The 20,900-nt window shown below is 44.1% G+C and overlaps 1 protein-coding gene across 1 annotated transcript in view; it reads left to right on the top strand.

The window, feature by feature from the left end:
• Nucleotides 1-20,900, top strand: part of doc2a (double C2-like domains, alpha) — a 50,759-nt gene that overhangs the window by 17,624 nt on the left and 12,235 nt on the right. Inside the window, exons 3-6 of the mRNA XM_031737703.2 lie at nt 2,542-2,616; nt 5,929-6,038; nt 13,567-13,693; nt 14,631-14,690. Of these exons, the coding sequence (XP_031593563.2) occupies nt 2,542-2,616; nt 5,929-6,038; nt 13,567-13,693; nt 14,631-14,690 (372 nt within the window). The remainder of the gene's footprint in view (nt 1-2,541; nt 2,617-5,928; nt 6,039-13,566; nt 13,694-14,630; nt 14,691-20,900) is intronic.

The raw sequence follows: 20,900 nt of genomic DNA, 5'->3' as shown, positions 1-20,900 counted from the left end.
TGGCATTAAACTGATCGTTGGTGTCTTTTCTGAAAGCACGCAATTCTTTTAGTATCATGTCCATCGTAGCTGGGTGATCTTTCGCAGTAGCGTTAGTATCAGATTGCTGGTCTTCTTCCATATTACTGCTAGCTAGCGACGAAGCATCTTCTTCCACTTCACTCCGTTCTCTTTCATCCTTTTTCTTAGATTTTCTGGGCATTTTTGTTCCAAACATAAAAACCCAAATCAATTCATTTTCAAACCATAAATTCAAATTTAACTTATTCAAATTCAGTTTCTGATGGCACAGATTTCTGCCCATAAGCGAGTCCCTGTTGTAAGTTTACACATGTGAACATCAACACTCCTCCTGAATCCAAGATTTCAGAAGCAGTTGGAACCTCGACTCAACCACAGAAGTCGCTCCTTTGTTCTTAAATCATCTGGCCTGGGAGCACCTCAGGATCCTCCAGGAGGACCTGGGGAACATTGCTGGGATATATCCTGTTAAGCCTGACGCTGCCATGATCCAACGTTGGAAAAAGGGCAGCAGATGGATGGTTTTGGCTCAGGCGAGTCAAGAGGCCAGGTCAAGACCCGTGCCCTTCCTTAGGTTTTGTGTTATGGCGGGATCAGTGTCCCGTGGGAGCAGTAGGGTGGGTCCTGAATGCCAATAAGTGTAGTTTTTACATGTGGCACCTTTGTCAGGAAACCTTTAGTAAAGTACTCTTGGTGGCTTGAAAATATACTTTAGCCAAACTTTAGTAATGCTAGATACGTCTTAAGTTCTCATTGTCTATCGTGAGGGCTGCCTTACATTAAAGAGCGCCTGGCTGTGATTTGGTGCTGTATAAATACAATTGTAATTGAAATTAAGATAAAGTTGCATATTTTTACAAACTGCAAACAGATGCTGGTGTGGTGTCTGGACAATCAGAAGATGGTTCCTGTGGTAACACCTACTGGTTTGCAAATCCCTTTTAAAGACTCATAAATGGTGGAGTCTTGGATCCTAGAAACATCCAATCAAAATATTTCTAGATTTGGGGAATTTTACTCACCAAAACTGGACCTCGGATTTCTGGGTTTGGACCTGTTGTTTTGAGGCTTCGTTATAGACTCATGATTCAGTCTTTTGAAGCTATATAATAATTAAAATTCAAGTTCTTTATCAGCTAGTCCTGCACATAGTTTTCCTGGTACCTCAGTCTTGTTATTTCTAGGTCCTAGTTCCCTGTTTCATTTCCTCAGTTCCCTTTCATGTCCGGCCTGTCTTGTCTCGTCTCTGCGTTCCCCTGGCGTCCCTCATATTTGGTCAGTCTTGTCTCCGTGTTTGTTTACTTTGTCTCAGTGTCAAGTCTGCGTTTGTGTTCTGTCATTTCCTCTTTTACTTTATCAGCCCATCTTCCTGTGTCGGTCCTGCCTCCACTGGTCCCATGTCTGAGTCTTATCTCCTCAGCTTCCTGGGTTGTGTTCAGTTTTGCTTCCACCTTCTTGTTAGTCTGATTTAGTTCACCTGTGTTCCCAGGTGTGTTTGATCTCTGTGATTGATCCAAACTTTAAGTCTTAAAACATTTTAAACAGGTGGTTATGAGGGGGGAACTTTTGTCGCATGCTCTAAACATGTTTATTTCTGCTGTAAAGTTTTAACTATGGGGACTGACTCACTGCTGACGCCTCTGCTGGACGTTAGAGGAACTGCAGGTTTTTGACCTTCAGCTTTCCTTGGAAGCTGCCAAAGCCCAAACTCAAAGCTTTAGGAGAGTCAAACACAAACACGACTCGTAATGAGTCCTCGTGCTGCTCTTTAGTCTTCAGAATGAAACTTGCATTGAACGACCTCGGCTGAACCAACTACCTGCTTACACCACTCAAATTAAACTGGACGTCTGACACTGATGAACAAAAGTACATGTAATTGAAACTCGAGGTATCATAGCTGTCACTTGTGACACTGGATTGTATTTCAGGTAGATGTGGAAGGTCAGATTCTGTGTGGTGCCTCAGTCTCATTAAAAATGCCGTGGGTGGAGGTGAGGTGGTGTGAGGTGGAGGGGAATATGCACAGAAGAAGAAACTGCTTCACTGCAAATGTCAAAGCTGTTGAAAGAGATTTAGGAGCAATTTGTCATGATGATCCGCTCCCGCTGATGAGGTCAAGAGATTCAAATCAAGTGTTTCATCTGCCCATGTGGAAAAATCATCTGTCCTGTCGCTTCTTTTAGTTTTTATGCTCCCGAGAACAGCCGGAGGAAGAAGATGTGGACAAAATGTCAGGAATCACAGATTATACCAGCTGGATTTATAATAAAGTGGGAATACTTGTTTTTGGGTTCCTGTTCGGATTTTGTATTTATTCTAATGACAAGTTTCAGCTGTCTTAACTTTATTATTATTATAGCTTTTATAACCTTTGGCAGGTCCAGGGTTAGTCTCATGGTCAATATAAAGAATGGCTGTACCTGCCGTGACGTTCCTCTTGCCATCTTCGTGATTGTAATCTGGATGCAATGAAACCTCAAATAATAATAATTATATGCTTACTTCTGTTTTCTGCAGGGTCTGAAGCCGATGGACTTCAATGGTTTAGCTGACCCGTACGTCAAACTGCACCTGCTGCCCGGAGCCTGTAAGGTGAGAGACCGTCATTATAACCGTTCATAACCACAGAGGGTTGGTGTGACAGAGCAGGACGCTGGGATTGGGTAGGATGGAGGCAGACTGTGTGGACCTTAAAAGTTCCAGTGGAAAGATGAAGAAAGTCCCACTGAGTGTTCAGGTGTTTCTGACCAACTTGCAGGCTGTGCCTCATGTTTCCAGTAAAGCGTTGCTGGATGAGGAGCACTAAAGCATTCTCAGGAGGGGAAAGAAAAAGAGGAAACACTCAGCTGACCTCCCATCATTCCACAGTGGGTGATGGCAAAAACGACTGATGACTCATTAGTGGCAGTAAGTGAAGGATGCTTGTAAGGATCCTCCAGAGCATCCTCGGGTGAAGGAGGTCATCTTAATGTTGTTATGACTGCAGATACTTCCAGGTCCCTTTGCTCTGTTAGAAACCTTCATGAGAAATTCTTTACTTCCTGTTTTATTTTGAAAGTATTTTTCACCATGTGTGTCTCTGGTGTTTTTGCCTCTGTCTTGTTTTCCTCTGACATACAGTCTGATCTGCTGTCTTTGTCCTCACTGTAGTCCCTGACTTTAGCTGTTCAGTCCTGTGTTACTATTATTCACTTACTGTTGGGATCATCTTGCTTCACCCGGCACTAATTTGTGAGGTTTCATACTTTGCTACCTGCTGGCTCGTCGTCCTCTTTGTGATCGATACCACAGGGTTATACCAGTGATACCAGTGAAACGTGGTGAGGGCAAGATTTGAGTGTACCGACTAATGCAACATCCCAGACTATCCAACACTACTCGTCCTTTAGATCTCACTGTCTTTGGAGAGATGTGCACACGGAGACATCAGTGCCCTGACGAAACAGCTGAAGGAATAATAACCATCCTGCAGATACTACACATACTTCTACTTACCTAGAACAAAGTTGCTGTTGACGTTAGACTTTGTGTTAGGGGAAGCCACACAGTACCAGAGTTTGGTGCTGTAAAGTAATTAAAGATGATGACTCTGTTCTCAACAGTTACAACAATTCATCCCACACGAACATCAACGTGAATTAAAGGTTACGTTTGGAACAGTTTCACAGTAAAGCCAAACGGGGCCATGAAGGACATGGTAGCCTTCATCATGAAAGACGTGCTTGAGTCTGAACCACTGTGGGCAGGTTAGAAACTCATACTCCAAAAAAGAATATTATATGTATATATATATAAATTGTCTTCTTTTATATCACTAGTATGACCAAAGTACAAACTGTTTGCATCGCGCTTGTTTAGTTTTCATTGTATACGCTGGATAAAGGAACAAGTGAAATTCTCTCCAGCGTGAGGATAAAGTAGCATCAACAGACGTGTTTCTACACAAGTCGGTCGATGAAAATGGGAACTTCCCCTCAACTGGAATTTGAACAAGTGCAAAGGATTAATACTCAGTGGATGGAGCAAACACCTACAGACAGGTGCGCAGACCTGCTAGTGTAATTGAACAAATAAGAAGACGAACCATCGCCCTCTGACCTCTGTGTCACTCAGCTTCCTGCTGCGCTGCTTAAAATGGATGTTGTTTATTTCTCTCACACCAGATTTGGTCGAGTTAAGTTTTTTTGGTTTTTTTAGCAGCTTCGGTAACATCGGTGTCACTGACTCATTGTTTTGAGGCTGTTATTTTTTCTCTCTGAATTTTGATGAGCCTGAGCTAAAAATGCCTCTCTGATCTGCTCCTGCAGCCACAGACTGACTAGATTTATTTTTCTGCTTTTTCTTATTTCCTCTCAAATATTTGCTGTTCCAACGGCGTTCACATTAAACACGGCCAGGTTCTAATAATGAAGTCAGTGTTCAGCGCATCAGTAAAGTATTCACAGCGCTTCACTTTAAGCTTCAAACTCTGCACATGCAGACATGTACTACTGTAGGCCTGACTGGTGGCGTGCTGTAGAAGTGGTCGTCCTTCTGGAAGGTTCTCCTCTCTCCACAGAGCAACACTGGACCTCTGTCAGAGTGGCCATCGGGTCACACAGAGTGGGTTGTGTGAAGATGATACATTTTTTTTAACTTCCTGTGTAACATATAACACACCAAACATGTTGTTTTTGGATAAAATTCATCCTCAATGTGAAGAAAAGTCAACCTCATGTTCTGATTGGTCAAATCTGATACTTCAGGTTCAAAACGTCGAGCTTAGTTATTAACAACTATTCATTTTCCATTGTAAACAGTTCATTAGACTACAGAAGCTGTTGGGGACACTCTGGCGCTGGCGTGTCAAAGACAGGAAGTTAGAAGGCTGAAATCACGTGACTGTTATCTATCAATATCTATGCTTCAGAAAATCAAACTGACATCAGTTTACAAAGTTGATCATGTTCAAAAAAAGTGTCACAAGGTTTTGTTTCCCATGGAGGTTATTTTGTGTGAAAGTCTGTGGAAAAAATCCTGTTTTTGTTGAGCGCTTTACTTTGAGCAGTCAATGATGCAAAACTGCTCTAAGAATAAAAATATGAAGCTGGAAATAAGCAGAACGTTATACAGTCAGCTGAAATATTTAAAAAGTGATTTTATTCTGGTTTTATGGCCTCCGTGTTTATGTAAAGCCGCCTGTGAGCGCCTGAAATGTACCGTCCACGGTTCAGTGGTGGTGCTGGCAGCACATTTTTGGCTTCAACTCATTTCAGGATTTTCAGAAGCCGTTTCAAAGCCATGAAATGAAATCCTCCTCCTCCATAGCTGACACGAGGAACATGTAAAAATACTGAGGACGGATTGACTTTTATCCTGATGGTAGTTAAATCTCTCGGCAGGTTTCTGGCACCTTCGCTGAAGTGATGGTTTGATTGTTGCTTTATTAATTGTGCAATCTTTGTGAACTTGCGTTTATTGCTGTGAGGAGACAGCAATGACTGTCTGGGTCCCCAAATAACAATAAAGTTTATTTCCATCTTGGCTCTGGTGTGAAACAAGAAAATCTTCTCTCTGACCTGTTTTTTCCTTTCGTTCTGTTGTTGATGCGATCTTATTTTCATTTTACTTTTGTCTTGAAGAAATGCAGCCGTTTATTGGTAAAACTTAATAAAAGCTTAAATGACAAATAAAAGCCAGCAGCCAGTCTGGAAATAAAGTGAATTAGAAACCTGGATTACTGTAAATTCAGTCTTTAATGTGATTTATACCTGAGTTTAAAAAGGTTTAAACACATTTTGTGCACTGTTTGAACTTCTGTGCAGAGCTGCTGAAATGAAATGTCAAGCTATATTAGTAATTACTAATATATCAGTGTGTGTGTGTGTGTGTGTGTGTGCGTGTGTGTGTGTGTGTGTCCTTCAGGCCAATAAGCTGAAAACGAGGACGATCCGTAACTCTCTGAATCCAGTGTGGAATGAAACGCTCACTTATGTCGGCATCACAGAGGAAGACATGCACAGGAAGACCCTCAGGTCTGTGTTTAAATGTATATCTGCATGTGTGTGACAAACACACACTGGGGATAATTCATCACATCTCATTTCAGAGCAATTTCACTTACAGCCATTAATCAGGTGCTGTGACATCCTGACATTCACATATGAAGCTCAGTTGTCACATTTCATTAGTTTAGCTGTCAGAGCAGAAAGCTGCACCAAGATGAAATTAAATGTTGTCTTTGCTGTTTTTCGCTGGTATCAAACACTTTTTATTGCCAATATTGTATCAACATCAGACCTTCCCCGAGTCTCTGGCTGCCTCTAACAGTCTGATTGGACTGAAACAATCCTTCACAGAGGATTCAGATAGAGACAACAGTAAAGAGTTCACAGCGAGCTGCTGTGAATAAAGCAGTTTGTCTGAGTTATCAGATAAACAGCTGTAGCCAAAAAAGGCTAGTTTTAGCAAATGAAGAATGTCTGACCAAGAATTTGACCGTCGTAAAAAAAACTACAGTAAACATCAGAAGGACTTTTGGGTTTGGTTTTAAATGACAAATGAGCCTCAGCCATTTTTATTCTGGCTGATGATGGCTAACACTGAGCTGGTGCATGTTGAAATAATTTACACTGCAAACAAAAACCCAGAAATGAACTTTAACTTTCAGCGTCCATGACCTCACATCAGTGTGAGGGTCTGGCTGTGTGGCAAGCACAGGTTGGACCCAAACGCAGCACTCCAGAGACGAAACATGAACTTAAACAGCTTCAGTGCTGGTGCGGTAACTGAGCTGCAAACATGAAGCACACGGCACTGGAGGGAGGACATGTCGGAGGGACAGAGATAAACTGGAGACTTAAATACACAGGATAACGAGAGGATGGGAAACAGGTGGAAACACAGCAGGAATAAATCTGACTAACAGAACAGAATCAGAATACTTTATTCTTTAACACACCTGAGACAATGTAGCTTTAAAATAAAACAGGAAGTGAAACCCACCGTGAGACCCAGACAAAGACACGCGAGCTTAACAATAGGAGAGGGACCCACAGAGGAGTGTGCTAAAGACCAAACACAGAGACCGATAATGGACGGGACATGACAACAAGACTGACAAACACAGGAAGCACTGCCGACAACACACAAGGAAAACACTAAGGGAACGAAACCAGAGCCACTAGGGAAAACTAAACTAGGAAAAATGAGTCACTCTAGAAACACCATGATGATTAGTCAAGACGTCCATAAAGATTCAGACCACATTGAGACTCCCCACACGCCTGAACACGGACATCAGAATACCCTACAAAGGTGAAATCTGTGGCTTCTTATTTAAACTTGTTGTGAGTCCCTGCAGTTAGAAAGCTTTGCTCAGTCATGGTTTGTTGGTTTTTCAGCTGATTGAGAGAAACAACCACACGACTGAGTGAAAACCTAACCCTAACCGGGCTGTCATTCACTGCAGCAGTCACAGTTAGAACCTGTGGTTTGTAGGGCTGAAACACGTTATCACACGTTATCACACGTTATCGCGCGGTGCCACAGTGGCAGCAGTAATAAATACTCTGTCTGGGTTCAACGATATAGCACCGGTCTGTACTGATTCTCTGATAGATACTGTGTTGGTCTGAAGAGGAAACTACTGTTTCCACAGCAGCATACAGAATAAAATAGTATAATTCACAAAATCAACACTGTTAATAGTAAAGTGAAAGACTAATAATGCAGTAGTGCAAAAATGTATATACAGCAGTGATAAGATAACAAAAAAATGAGACTCATGCTGAACTCTGCAGACGATGTAGCGCGCACTGAGACTGTGCAAGAGAGAATTCTGGCCTCGACTTCTAGCGAGTGGTACTGCAAGTGGCATTAATAAATAATATATAGAGTGTAAATCTGAAGCGACAGCAGCATGAAGGGTAATCCAGAAATGTGTGTGGAGTCTAACGTCCTGACAGGAGTGTTCACCTGTCAGAGCTGCTGTAGCTGCAGAGAGAACAGCATCATCTCCTGCAGCGTTCCTCAGATGGGTTCTCCACGATTGGTTCTCCACGATGGACAGCAGTGTGTTCAGTCCTGACCCTCACTGACTGACTGACCAATGATTGAATCATTTCAGCCTTGCACGTTAGTTTTTGACCCCACTGGCACAAAAGCAGAGACAATGGCTCTCACCTCTGGTGACCGTTAGATCTCCAACATGTTGGTGCCGACACTGAAGGATCTGAGCTTCGTCAGAAAGTAGAGTCAGAATACAGCGTACTCTGCCCTCCAGGCTGTTGCCAACATGCATGACGTACAGAACACATGACAGAGGCAACGGCTCCTTCAAAGTGATCCTGCTGCTTTTTCATTTGACTTCAGAGTGCAGCATAATCAGAAGTGTCCTGTGGAGAAATGTGTTTCCAGTGGAGTGTGGTGTGGTTTTCTAAATGACGGCGCCCACCCTGTACTGATAAACGTGTGTTTGCAGCACAGTGGGACGGTGAACACAGGATGATCAAAAAGAACTGAGCGGGAAGCCTTCGATTAGGGAGCTTGGGAGCAAACGTTAGTGTGAAAAACACATAGAAGCAAAGCTGTGAATGAACCTGTGAGGGAAACACGAGCTGGCCGACGTGCGTCTGATAGTTCCTCCTAAAGCAGTGACCTCCTCATCCTGGCTCCTTAACGTGATCCTCCACTCCAAAACTTTTCATCATCAAATACTCTGCTTCCTTCTTTACAACGAAAGCAGTGATCTGCTTGGATTTGAAAGGATTTGGGATAATAAATTCTGGCTGAGACAAGTTTTATTTTTCAGAGGTAAAACTTTGCCGTCCTGTTGCTTCGGGAGCTTTAACATACCCAAGAGGAAATAAATCTCTGGCTTTAACCTTCTGACACGCATCTGTGATTTGAAGCTGCATAAATAAAAGAGACTTATATTATATTTCATCCCATGGAGGTCCAGTACAGCCATGAAAGCAAACTGAACAGAGAGACGTTATCTGGTAATTGCAGGCTCAGGTGATTATCGGTCATTTCTGTCGGCAGCTCGGCCATTCGGGGCCATTACCCGCAGTTTTTGTAGCCTTTCATTTCTTTACAATTTGAAGACTGAATCCACAGAATTAGCTTTTTATCGTTTCATCTGAGCCGTCACTGAAGTATAAAAACATGAAGACTCTCTAGTTCTCTGATTTCTAAATGAGTTTGGACATCAGATGTAACGATACAGATGATATCGTTACATCTGACGGTTAGTTATGGATCTGATGTGCAGTGTATGACTTTTCTGTCTCTGCTCGTCGCTCACAGCCTGAAAACCTCTGAAATCCAAATGAAAAGTAGGCCAAGCAACAGCAGCCCAGTAAGTCCGGAGTTTCTTTGGCCTCCCGTGCACAGGAGTTGTTTGACTCCAGGGCTTTTCAGTTTGCCCCAAGCCAAAACTGTAAGTGTCAAACCTTCGCTGAACACTGATGAAAACAGCTCAGATCTGGGTTTGATGTCAGTGCTGCGAAAACCTCGTTTTTCGACGGTTTGGGAAAAAGAAAAGTTGAAAGAAAAGCGTTTCATTAAAATACTCTCCTCATTATGCTTTAAAAGTCAGATGATGACACTTCTCACTTTTCAAAACTTAAAAAACTTCCAAGAATCAGTTGTATTAATGTCACTTCCAAAAACAGTTTAGCTGAAACATCCTCGGTTATGAAACTTCACATTTTAACAAACAGGTTTTGTCTTTCTGAACCAAAGCACCTGTTTGGAAAACAAGCTTAATTAAAGAGTCGGGGCTTAAAAACATTGCCCCTTACCCCGTCAGCTCAGGCATTGTGTAACCACACAGATGTGTACCTTTCGCAGACTCACTACATCGTGGATTTATCTCTTGTTATACAGCAGTTTCTACTCTACGGGATCACTCAAATAAAACATGCCTCATTCACATAAGTACTTTTTTCTACACCTAAAAACTTTCTGTGTAACAGTCACACTCTGATGAAAGCATCAGAGTGTGACTTGGGCTTCAGTATCTCACCCAAGGACAGACTGGACTGGAGCAGCCAGGGACTGAACCTTCTAATTAGTGGATGACCTGCTCTACCTCCTGAGCCACAGCCATAAAAAAATAAGGAAAGAAAAGAAAAATACTAATGATAGCATCAAAACTCCTGTTAGAGTGATTAGTAACTAATAATAAGCCTATCTGGTCTGTAAGTCTGACATCATTAGCCGTTTCAAAGCCAAAGTCAAACGAACACTGTGGCATCACTGAGAGTTACAAACTGTCTGAATTCTTTCATCTTTAATAAAATGATCATGTTGCTGCTTTACCAGGTGTAACAATTAAATTTATCATCCAAGCATCCATGAAAACAGGATTTATTACATTTGATGTGCTACGTGATCGCTAGCGACACAGCTATGTTAGCACAACATAAACAGTGAAGCTGGAGGATGAACGCTAACTTTTTTCCACTCGATAAAAGTTAACGTGAGGGTTCCCGATGGTTAGGGACAAATGCAATCGCATGGCAGGATGCTGTAAACGGACCAAACTTCAGTCAGGAGAACAACTGAGATAATCCATCCACAATACCAGGTTAGTCATTAATATACTGCTGCATGGGCTGGGCTGTAGTTACACTGTCCTTGCTATCGTCTTTAACAAAAGGCCTCTCTTTAAAAGAAGCTAAATCCTTTCTTAACAGCTTTGGTCTCATTTATAAAACAATTCCTTATTTCTTAGTCGAGTTTCTTTTTTAAAAAACAGTCCATATTTTCACTTTCTTTACAAATGTGTCTTATGAAAAATCCTCATTTTCTAAAACTGTTCTCACAGCTTCTGTGGACCTCGCCTCATTAAGCTCCCGTTTAAAGGTCAGAGCACGGCTTAGGGTCGTGGTCTGGGTCAGAGGTCACGACTTCATTATGTTCAGATAAAGATGTCTCGATTTCTCAATATTAGCTCAGCAGGCTTCTGACCTTTGAACCGATTTGATCCCCAGAAGCTGGAAATCTCAGACTGATTCAGGCTGTAAATAAAAATAAAAGGCCTGCTAAGGAGAGGTCGGTCACCCAAACACACAGACCCACTCTCAGTGTCGACAGGCTCCACGCTGTGAATTTCATTTTTTATAAATATATCTGGTGGGCAGCAGTTTGGTGACACGCTCGGCTCACAGCATTCGCTGTGTCTCGACTTTTCCCATCAGCATTCCCACATTGTTTGGGTCCACGTTTAAAATGCTGTTTGTATGTGGTTTAATCCGAAGCTGTGCCGTCTGCCGTCTGTCTCCTCTGCAAACACGACGTTTGATCTGATGCAGTTTGATGAAAAGCAGAAACGTCTTTTCATTCGTCTGGACTGTACTGTGCTGTGTGAAAGTGACAGTTTACTGTTGCTTCTGTTTGATATCAGTGTGTGTGTGTGTTTACACACTGTCAGAACAGGAGGGAGATGTAAACAGTCAGGTGAGAATTACGACAGGTAAACCTCCAGCAGGGCGGATTAAATGAACCCGTTCTCACCTCTGTGCTGATCATCTGCCTCTGGTCTCAGCACGTTCCAAACCAACACCGCTCTCCTGTTTCCTCTCCTGTTTCCTCTCATGTTTCCTCTCATGTTTCCTCTGTTTTCCATCCTGTCTCCTTTCCTATTCCAGTCTTGTTCCCACTTGTATTTCCACTCCTCTCTCCCTCCCTTTGTCCTCTGCTGTTCCTCCCATTTCTTCTCTTCTCACTTCCTCTTTTTTACTTTTCTCTCCTGTGTTTCTCTCGCCTTTGCTGTTGCTCCATTTTCTCTTCTCCTGTGTCCTCTTCCTCTCCTGTCGTTTCCTCAATTTTATGTCTCCTCATCTTTCTCCATGGTTTTTTCTTTGATGTCTCCTCCTGATGATGTTTCTTTTCCTCCTTCACTGCTTTATCCTCAACACTTAGTCTCCTGTCTACTTTTCATTTCCCCTGTCAGATTTCCATTTGTTTCCTGATTCTTTTTCTTTTTTCTGTTATGTTTCCTTACCCCTGTCCTTTTCTTTTTCATGTTTGTTTTTCCTGTTTCCTGTTTCCTATAGTGTTTTGTCCCATATTTCCAGTGCAGTTTGTGCCCCTGTTTTCTCTCGTCTCCTGTCTTCTAAATGTACACTTTCCTCTTGTTTCCTGTTTCCTTTCTTGTCCTAATGTATGAACCTCGGCAGGGCTCGACGTCAGAGCGAAATGTAAATGAACTGTGTTTGTGGACGAAGGCCTGCTGACGCTCAGCCACAGCCTCCACACCCTCCGACAGCCTGTGGAGGTGCCGTGTTTGATGGCTGGAGGAGGAGGAGCGTGTCGGGAGTCGGCAGCTTCGTTTGATCTGACATTTTGCTTTTTCACTGGCAGCTTCTGCAGTTTGATCTTGATCACACTCGCGACCTTTTTCAGAGCTGTCGAGTGCTCGTCAGCAGCAGCAGGAGGAGGAAGAGGAGGACGATTAGGAGGAGGGTTTCCTCTCCTACGCCTGCTGCTGACGGAGGTGACGGAGGAGGAGCGTGAATCACTGTCGGAAATCCCAGAGGAAGCACGGGAATAATGATGTTCTGAATTAGTTCCAGTCAAACGTCGAGCCCAAGGAGGTCGACTCTCCCTCTGTCTCCTGCTCATGTCCAGATTTCTCCCACTGAATAAAGTACGAGATGCAAACACAGCCACGCAGTGGAAACTGAAATGCTCTAAAGATGATCATTAATCTCACTCTGAAAGGCAAAAGAAGAATAAAGCTCATCATGGCAGCGGCGTGCGGGCGGAGGGTCTGTTCATCTTTAACTCGGTTATGTTGCATTTCTTACGGCTCATTTCTATTTTAGAAATGCAGCCTGGGTGTTTCCTGTGTCTGTGAAGCACTTTGTGTGTTTAAAAGTTCTCAGTGAATCCTTGAGAAAAAAAGGATGTTTTGAGCTTCAGATCTTTATGTTCTTCCTTATTTGTTTCCTGTTTCCTGTCCCTCTTGTGTTTCTTTTCAGCTTCCTCTTTTGATTCCTTTGTAATCTCCTCCTCTCCTTTCTTATTTCTTCTTCTGTTTTCAGTCTTTTTTCTTGTTCTATTTCTTCTGTTTCCCTCACTTGTCTCCTTTGCCATTCCCTCTCCTGTTTCCTCTTCAGTTTCCTGATTCCTTTCATTTTGCCTAATTTGTTTCCTCTTCTGTTTCATCTCCTCTGTCCTCCCTTGTTTCCTTTGCTGTGTCCTTATCCCATTCATTTTTCCTTTTCCTTCTGATTTGTTTCCTGCTTCCTTTACTCCAGTTGTTTCCTAATCCCTTTCCTGTCTGCTGTACTGTTTCATCTAATCTTTACTATATTCCTAATACATCTGCAGTTTTATCTCCTGTCTCATATTTCCTTCCCTGTTTCCTCTCCAGTCTCCTAAATGCATTTTTTTTTGTCTCCTCTGCGATGTCCTGGTTCCTTTCCTGCCTCTGGTGCTCTTTCACTCTCCTCTCCTGTTTATTTAATTTTAAGGGTTCTAGTTCTTCATTTTTTTCCTTCCTCTGCTTTTTCCTATTTCCTGACTCCTTTGCTTCCTCTCCTTGTTCAGGTTGTCCGTGTGCGACGAGGACAAGTTGACTCATAATGAGTTAATCGGGGAGTCCCGAGTCCCTCTGAAGCGCGTGAAACCCGACCAGACGAAACATTTCCACACCTGCCTGGAGCATCCGCCACCGGTAGGACACACACACACACACACACACACACACACACAGACACAGACACACACACACACACACACACACACACACACACACACACACACACACAGACACAGACACAGACACACACACACACACACACACACACACACACAGACACACACACACACACACACACACACACACACACACACACACACACACACACACACACACACACACACACACACACACACACACACACAGACACAGACACAGACACAGACACACACACACATACACACACACACACACACACACACACACACACACACACACACACACACACACAGACACAGACACACACACACACAGACACACACACAGACACAGACAGACACACACACACACACACACACACACACACACACACACACACACACACACACACACACACAGACACACACACACACACACACACACACACACACACACACACACACACACACACACACACACACACACACACACACACACACACACACACACACACACACACACACACACACACACACACACACACACACACACACACACACACACACACACACACACACACACACACACACACACACACACACACACACACACACACAGACACAGACACACACACACACACACACACACACACACACACACACACACACACACACACACACACACACACACACACACACACACACACACACACACACACACACACACACACACACACACACACACACACACACACACACAGACACACACACAGACAGACACACACACACACACACACACTTTACAGCAGAAAGAAACACGTTTACAGTGTGATACTTCCACCTGTTACATACAGTCTATGATATGATTCTGCATGAAGCAGTAAAAGTCATCCTCACCGTTTCCTCTCTCTGATCTATTCTCGTCTCTCCCTCAGCTTCCCTCTCCGACTGCCATGGGTGAAGCCCTGAGAGGAATTTCCTGCTACTTACGAGAGGTAACGCTTCAGCTTTCCGTCTGCCCGGTTACAAGTGCAGGTCTGCAGGTCTCACAGCAGACTCAAAGTCATGTGATCACCACAGTCATCAGCTTTGTGAGGTGATCACATGACTATAGTGCTCATGCTAAACACGCTGTGCTGTGCAAACTCTTCATGCTTGTACAGCAGCAGGAGGCGTGCAGTAATGAATTATCACTGAGGTGTCTGATCGATCGCCAGCAGCATCCAGCTGTGCTGTCTGTCTAAAACAAGCGCTCTTGTCTTTTTAAAGTATTTATATGATGTTTTCTAAACGCGTGGCTGCAGATGCCTGTGCTCTGACAGGGAGGGTTTGATCTTTGGAACTCCTTGTTGGCGTCCTGTGGTGCTGCTGAACAGTCATTAGGACCTTACACTGACCCTCGCTCAGCAGAAACTGGTCCTTCAGTGACGAGCTTAATAAAACAGATTTGTTTGGTGATGATTTTTACATGAACTTATCTTCTGGCCCCTCTGCAAAACTCAGCTGACAGTATGTGTAATACTTTGGTGCTCTGGGTGAGTAGAGCATAAATCAATCAGTTCTTAGATCCCAGCTTTAGGCCCTCTGGGGGGGCGGGGCCTGTTTCAGTGGAAACAGAAATCACACTGTGCACGGCCGTGTTGTGTTCTGGCTTTGATGAGTGGACCTGCTCACACCCACTCGTGACACATCCAGTTTCACCGTCTGAAGCTACACAGAGCAGCTGGGCAGGGCAGGAAGTCAACCACAGGAACAGCAGAGAGAATCATATCAGTTTTCAAAATAAAAGACCCAGGAGCAAAACCAGAAACAGACTCAGAGTGGGTGTAGTTCAGAGGTCAAACCTACAGAAAGGATGTGTTGTTATTGAGCATATCCCAGCAGTCAAAGCACAAACAGCAGGTACACCTGCGACAGGTTCAGTCCACAGTCTCAGCAAACAAAAGCAGTTTCCAGTGGATCTACTTTCTGCTAAAGAAAAAGTCCCACCAGTGACAAACCCCAGTTTAAGCCCAGATTACACCTCATTACTGCTGTTACTGGTTGGACAGCATTATTAGTTAGAGCTGTCGGTGCATCAGATCTCTGAACGACGACTTCAGCTGTTCCCGTCCTGACGAGATGGTTGTCATGGGGAATAAGTCTCCAGAGCTCGACCTTCCTGAATAAATCCAGCGTGTTGAGCTGAATGTGACTCATGCTCTGAAACGCTGAGAACTGGAGAGGTCGGAGGAATTAATGCTCTAATTAACCCCGTTTCTGTGTTTGGAGTAGTGTGTTTCTTTAAGTTGGGGACGCTGCAGAGCGCTGACTCTCTCTAAGCTGTCAGAGCTCCTCGTCTTTATTCATCAGAACCCAGAGAGCTGTGAAGGAAGCATAATCTGCACGATGAGGAGCTGAGCGAGGAAGCTGAGAGAGTGTGTGTGTGTGTCTCTGTCTTTAAGTGATATTTGATGTGAAGTGGATTCAAAACATTTATAGAGGAGAGGCTCTTTGGATTCCCCTCTGGCATCATCGAGCTCTCTGAGAGGCTCCTCGGGAGGAGGCGGTTAAAGATTTCCCTCCGGGACTGTTTTCACATGTTGATGCTAACGAGAGGCTTTTTAATTGATGGGTTTATTTTCAGCAAAATATTAAAATTAGATAAAAGTTCCCAGGTGAAGGGAAAATAAAATCTGAGATATCAAACAGAAACATAAAAGTATCATTAATCATCAGAGCAGGCGCTCCTCAAACCCCAAATAAGCTCCTCCCTCTCTAAGCCAACTTTCCTCTGATTGGCTGCTGCTCATAAACAACAAAACCTTCTGCTACTACAACCACGACCCAAAGTACTGCAGAAACTCACCGCTGGATCCACAGATTCAAGACAAAAGCTTGGTGCTGTCAGAGATCTGACATTCAACAGTGTAAAACAAAAAAGTCAAATGTAATAAATGATCATTTATCACATTTACGCACACAAAGCTGCGTGCGTTTGGTCTTCCTCGGACGTGAAGGCCTCAAGTAACAAACCAGAGTGTCAGCTGATTGGTTTTCGACTCCTTCGGAGGCCCCGGGGGGTTCGCCGTGTCTCACATTGTGCTGCAGTTCATTTAGATTCAGCTCCACCTCATTCAGTCTCCCTAAAATAAATTGCCTGCCAATTTATTTTGAAAACAGGCAACAGCAAACTCGGTGTTCTCCACATCCTCCAGTGTACTGCAGACCTCGTTTTGGAGGAAGCAAATTCAAAGGCTGCTCCAAATGTTCTGATTATATCAGGAGCGAGTGTGTCGAAATGTAAAGTAACAGCTCCACGGGTGTGAAAACAAAACAAACCCTGGCTCTGTCGATCTGTCTCCACCCATCCTGTCAAAGTGCACCTCCAACCAAATCAACAGAAACAAAGTGCAGCGTGGCAGTAAGTTCAGCAGTAATAGTTCCTGAGACGTCTGAGTTTGAACAGTCAAAGGTGAAAGGTTGCCATGTTAGGATCGTGGAGGCTACACATTTGGTTCACAGTCTGCACCACACCTGGCGGCTCATTACCTGGGCTGTGTCCCGTAATTTAAAAAAAAAAAAAAAAACAGATGGTGAGAAACAAACAGTGCAGTTAGGACATCAGGATCTGTGGGACGGGATGACCCAGACCCAAACTGACCTGAGTTTGAGTAACCTGCAGGATCACTGTTATCAGACAGCGTGAAGCTGATTCAAGCTTGCGGACTTCACAGTGCACCTGCAGTGCAGTCTGATCATTAGTGAACAGCTGTTAATTAGACTTTTCCCTGTGGGATCTCCGTAATGATGGAAATCAGTGTGTGACCGCGAGATGGGTCACATGATCACACAGCAGGTGAGCCTCTGGTGTTGTCCAAGTGTTTTTCAGAGGACGAGGCCGGAGATGTTTGTTGTTCTGAAGATACGAACCATGAGTCCATGAGAGGAGACTGGGAGTCGTTTCCTTTCGAATACACAATAAACACATTTACAGAAATAATGAGGACAACTGAGCTGCAGCTTTAACTCCATTAAAATATAAAACACAGCAGCTGGGATGAGAGTCTTAATGATCGCTGTCACAGGAAGTGATTCACAGCGAGGCGGGACCACAGGAAGTTGACCACACTGAGCGACTTCAAGCAACGACCGCAGAAATTAGCGATCCGTACTGGGAGGATACAGTTGGTTGTCCTATGACAGGGAGGTAAATTCATTAGATCGTTACCAAGGGAACCAAGAGCATGAAATGTCCACAAAGCACCGAGCGACTGACGAATCGCTTCCTGTTTGGACGCCAGGGCTCGGAGTGATGGGACGGTGGAGGATGGGGCGCACCCTTGTGGTGAGGCTGATGATTTTCCAGTCGTTCCTACACTCACGTTTGGGCCGGAGTGCTGGGTCGTGACAGAACAACAGGGCTGCAGCTGCCATAGTTTCTGTCTGCGGGGTGGCTCAGATATCTGGAGGAAACGTGGAGGAGAGCCTCCTTTGTGTTGCTGAGGGGGATCAGGATACTTCGGGATGCTTCCCCTTGGAGGTTTTTCCAGCTGGGAGGAAATTTGCTGAACATGGAGACATGAAGCATCTTTGCGGTAAATAGTCACAAAACTGATTTTCAGACATTAATTTTTGGTGGTAGTGAGCATGAATACATAAATAAAGGCAAAGGAAAGGAAGTATGTTTCATGCCCTGAGGAAGCTGGGAGACGTCACCATGGCAACCACAAAAGGAAAGCTCTAAAAGACGTTTTTTGCAAATGTAACTCAGTTCAGTTCAACTTTTAAAAAGTATTTGTACTGTAAGGTAAAGACCCGACAATCTGACAACCTCCTGTGAGCACTTGGCAAGAGTGGGAAGGAAAAACTCCCTTTTAATAATTTAACCCAGCAGTTATAATGAATGACGTTAACCCCGCCACGTATTTTAAATGAATGAAGAATTAAAAGGTGAAGGTCTGTGACAGCACCTCTAACCTACAAATATGGACAGTTTTTGTGTTCTGAATGTGGAAAAATTAAAATATTAATATTTAAACTTGTGATTATTTCATGAAGTGTGTGTTGTACATCTCATCAGGCACAGGAAATCCTCAGGATCCTCCAGGGGGAAGTGAAAGTGTTTCGGTTAGGATCATAGTTGGACTCATCAGGGCTCTTAAACTAATTATTTGTCTCTCTGTTTCTGTATCCTACATTTGAAACTTTAACTTTTTAAAAAACATTTTACATGATTCAGTCCATTTACTCCACTAATTGGAATATTCCTGCGTGAATCTGAGGAAGTGTGTTATTAGAGGTTTGATGTCTGCAGTAATGATTTATCTTGGGCAGAATTCTGTGTTGGGTTCAGAGAATGAGAAACTCTGAGCCAGGAAACAATAAGAGCTCAAACTAACGAACAAAATCTGAGACAGCGCAGGACTGAAGACAGGACGGGAGCACCGAGACAGGACGCGCAGCCGCCGCTGGAGATACGTGTCATCAAAGAACCCGAGCCTGTGACAGAAGCAGCAGGTCGGAGAGCATGAGTCTGCAGAAAAATGAGAGCTAATTCATCACCCGAGCTGAAAGTGACAGCGGGAGGAAAAAAGGCGACAGATGACGAGTTAAAACCCACTGAGAGGTCTGGATGGTCGGCGGGGAGCCCGCAGTGACTCGTGCTTCGTTCCTGAGTAGTCTGGAGACAAAGATGTCTTCCCCCCGCTGAGCTCACGGTTCAGGACATAAATACAGAGCGTAACGTCTTCAGACTCAGTCAGACTGAAAGAAACCTCTCTGGGTTTTAATATTTCAGTCAGGCACAGTTTAAGTTCACCTTTCCTGTTTTTCTGTACTGTTACAGGGTCAGACGCTCTTTGAAGCGAGGCACGTGTAAACACAACCTCTGCTGAACGCCCAGTTCGCTGTTTGTTTCTCCCAGTTTCACCATTTCATGCTCGCAATTTAAAATGCAAGGAACTATTTTTTTTTACACTAATCAGATGTTGTAGTGGTCTCCCACAGACCTCCGAGGGCTTCCTCCGACATCCAGCTGCAGAAGCTGGTGGTAGATCCTTGAAGTCGGGTGGCTCACGGGCAGATCCTTGGACTTCATCTGCTCATCCCCAACCGGTCACGGCAGATTGCTCCTCCTTGATCCTAGTTCAGCTGAAGGTTTCTTCCTGTTAAAAGGGAGTTTTTCCTTCCCACTGTCGCCAAAGTGCTTGCTCATATGGGGTTGTATGATTGTTGGGTTTTCTCTGTATGTAATATTGTAGGGTCTACCTTACAATATAAAGCACCTGGAGGCGACTGTTGTTCTGATGTGTCCCATGATGGGACTTTGTGTGCTCTGCTGTGGGACCGTGAGGCTACCAACTCTGAGCTGTGTTTAGGACGAGCGGGTGCAGTGCTGAGTTAGCAGCTAATGCTGCTAAACAGTGTGCATCCACAGACTGAGAGCATGACAAAGACACATCTGTGGCTCAGTGACATCCAATCAAAATCCTAGAATTTTACTGCCCACTAAAGCTGGCGCTCAGCCTTATTGGACAGTTTGTTACTACAGTAACCTCACAGCAGACATATGATTGGTCATTAAAGATGCTCCAAAAGGCTCCAACAAACACGGTCCAGAGGTCCAGCTCAGGTCAAGCTAGCACACAGCTGTACCTGTGTCTCCACCCACCTGTCAGTCAGAGGCTCGCCCCTAATAATGCAAACTTTAAACATGTGGTTATAAAAAACGTGTTACTGCTGAAGTTTTAACATGAGAGTCTATGGGGACTGACTCACTGCTGCCTCTGCTGGACATCAGAGGAACTGCAGCTTTGTATCATCTGTCTGTACCTCAGGCCTCGGATTCGTACTCATATCACAGTGAAAACCACATGAATCCTGCTGCTGTGCTCTGAGGTGGAAGCCATGGGGCAGATTTTGGTGCTGAAATATTGCCCTCACAAACACTCTGACAACTCTCGACTACTGATTGTTTTTTCAGACACATTCGTGGCCCGTGTGTGAAATGTAGGGAGTGAGACTTCCTGAAGGAGTGTGACCTCATCACAGCCCACTCCAGCACGCTTTCAAACATGCTCGGAGGATTTCAGATCCTGACGTGTCTCTCACAGATTCCCGGGAGGTCACACTGAGGCTGTGAAGGTGGTTCAGGAGGAAAAGCTCACTGATCCAGGATCAGCAGCAAAGACGAGTCAGTGCATCCTTTACAGTCATTTAAAAGC

Source organism: Oreochromis aureus, linkage group 4, assembly GCF_013358895.1.
Source record: "Oreochromis aureus strain Israel breed Guangdong linkage group 4, ZZ_aureus, whole genome shotgun sequence".
In the NCBI taxonomy this organism is placed as follows: Eukaryota; Metazoa; Chordata; class Actinopteri; order Cichliformes; family Cichlidae; genus Oreochromis; species Oreochromis aureus.
The sequence above is the reverse complement of the archived record's forward strand: the minus strand, read 5'-3'. Positions and strand labels throughout refer to the sequence as shown.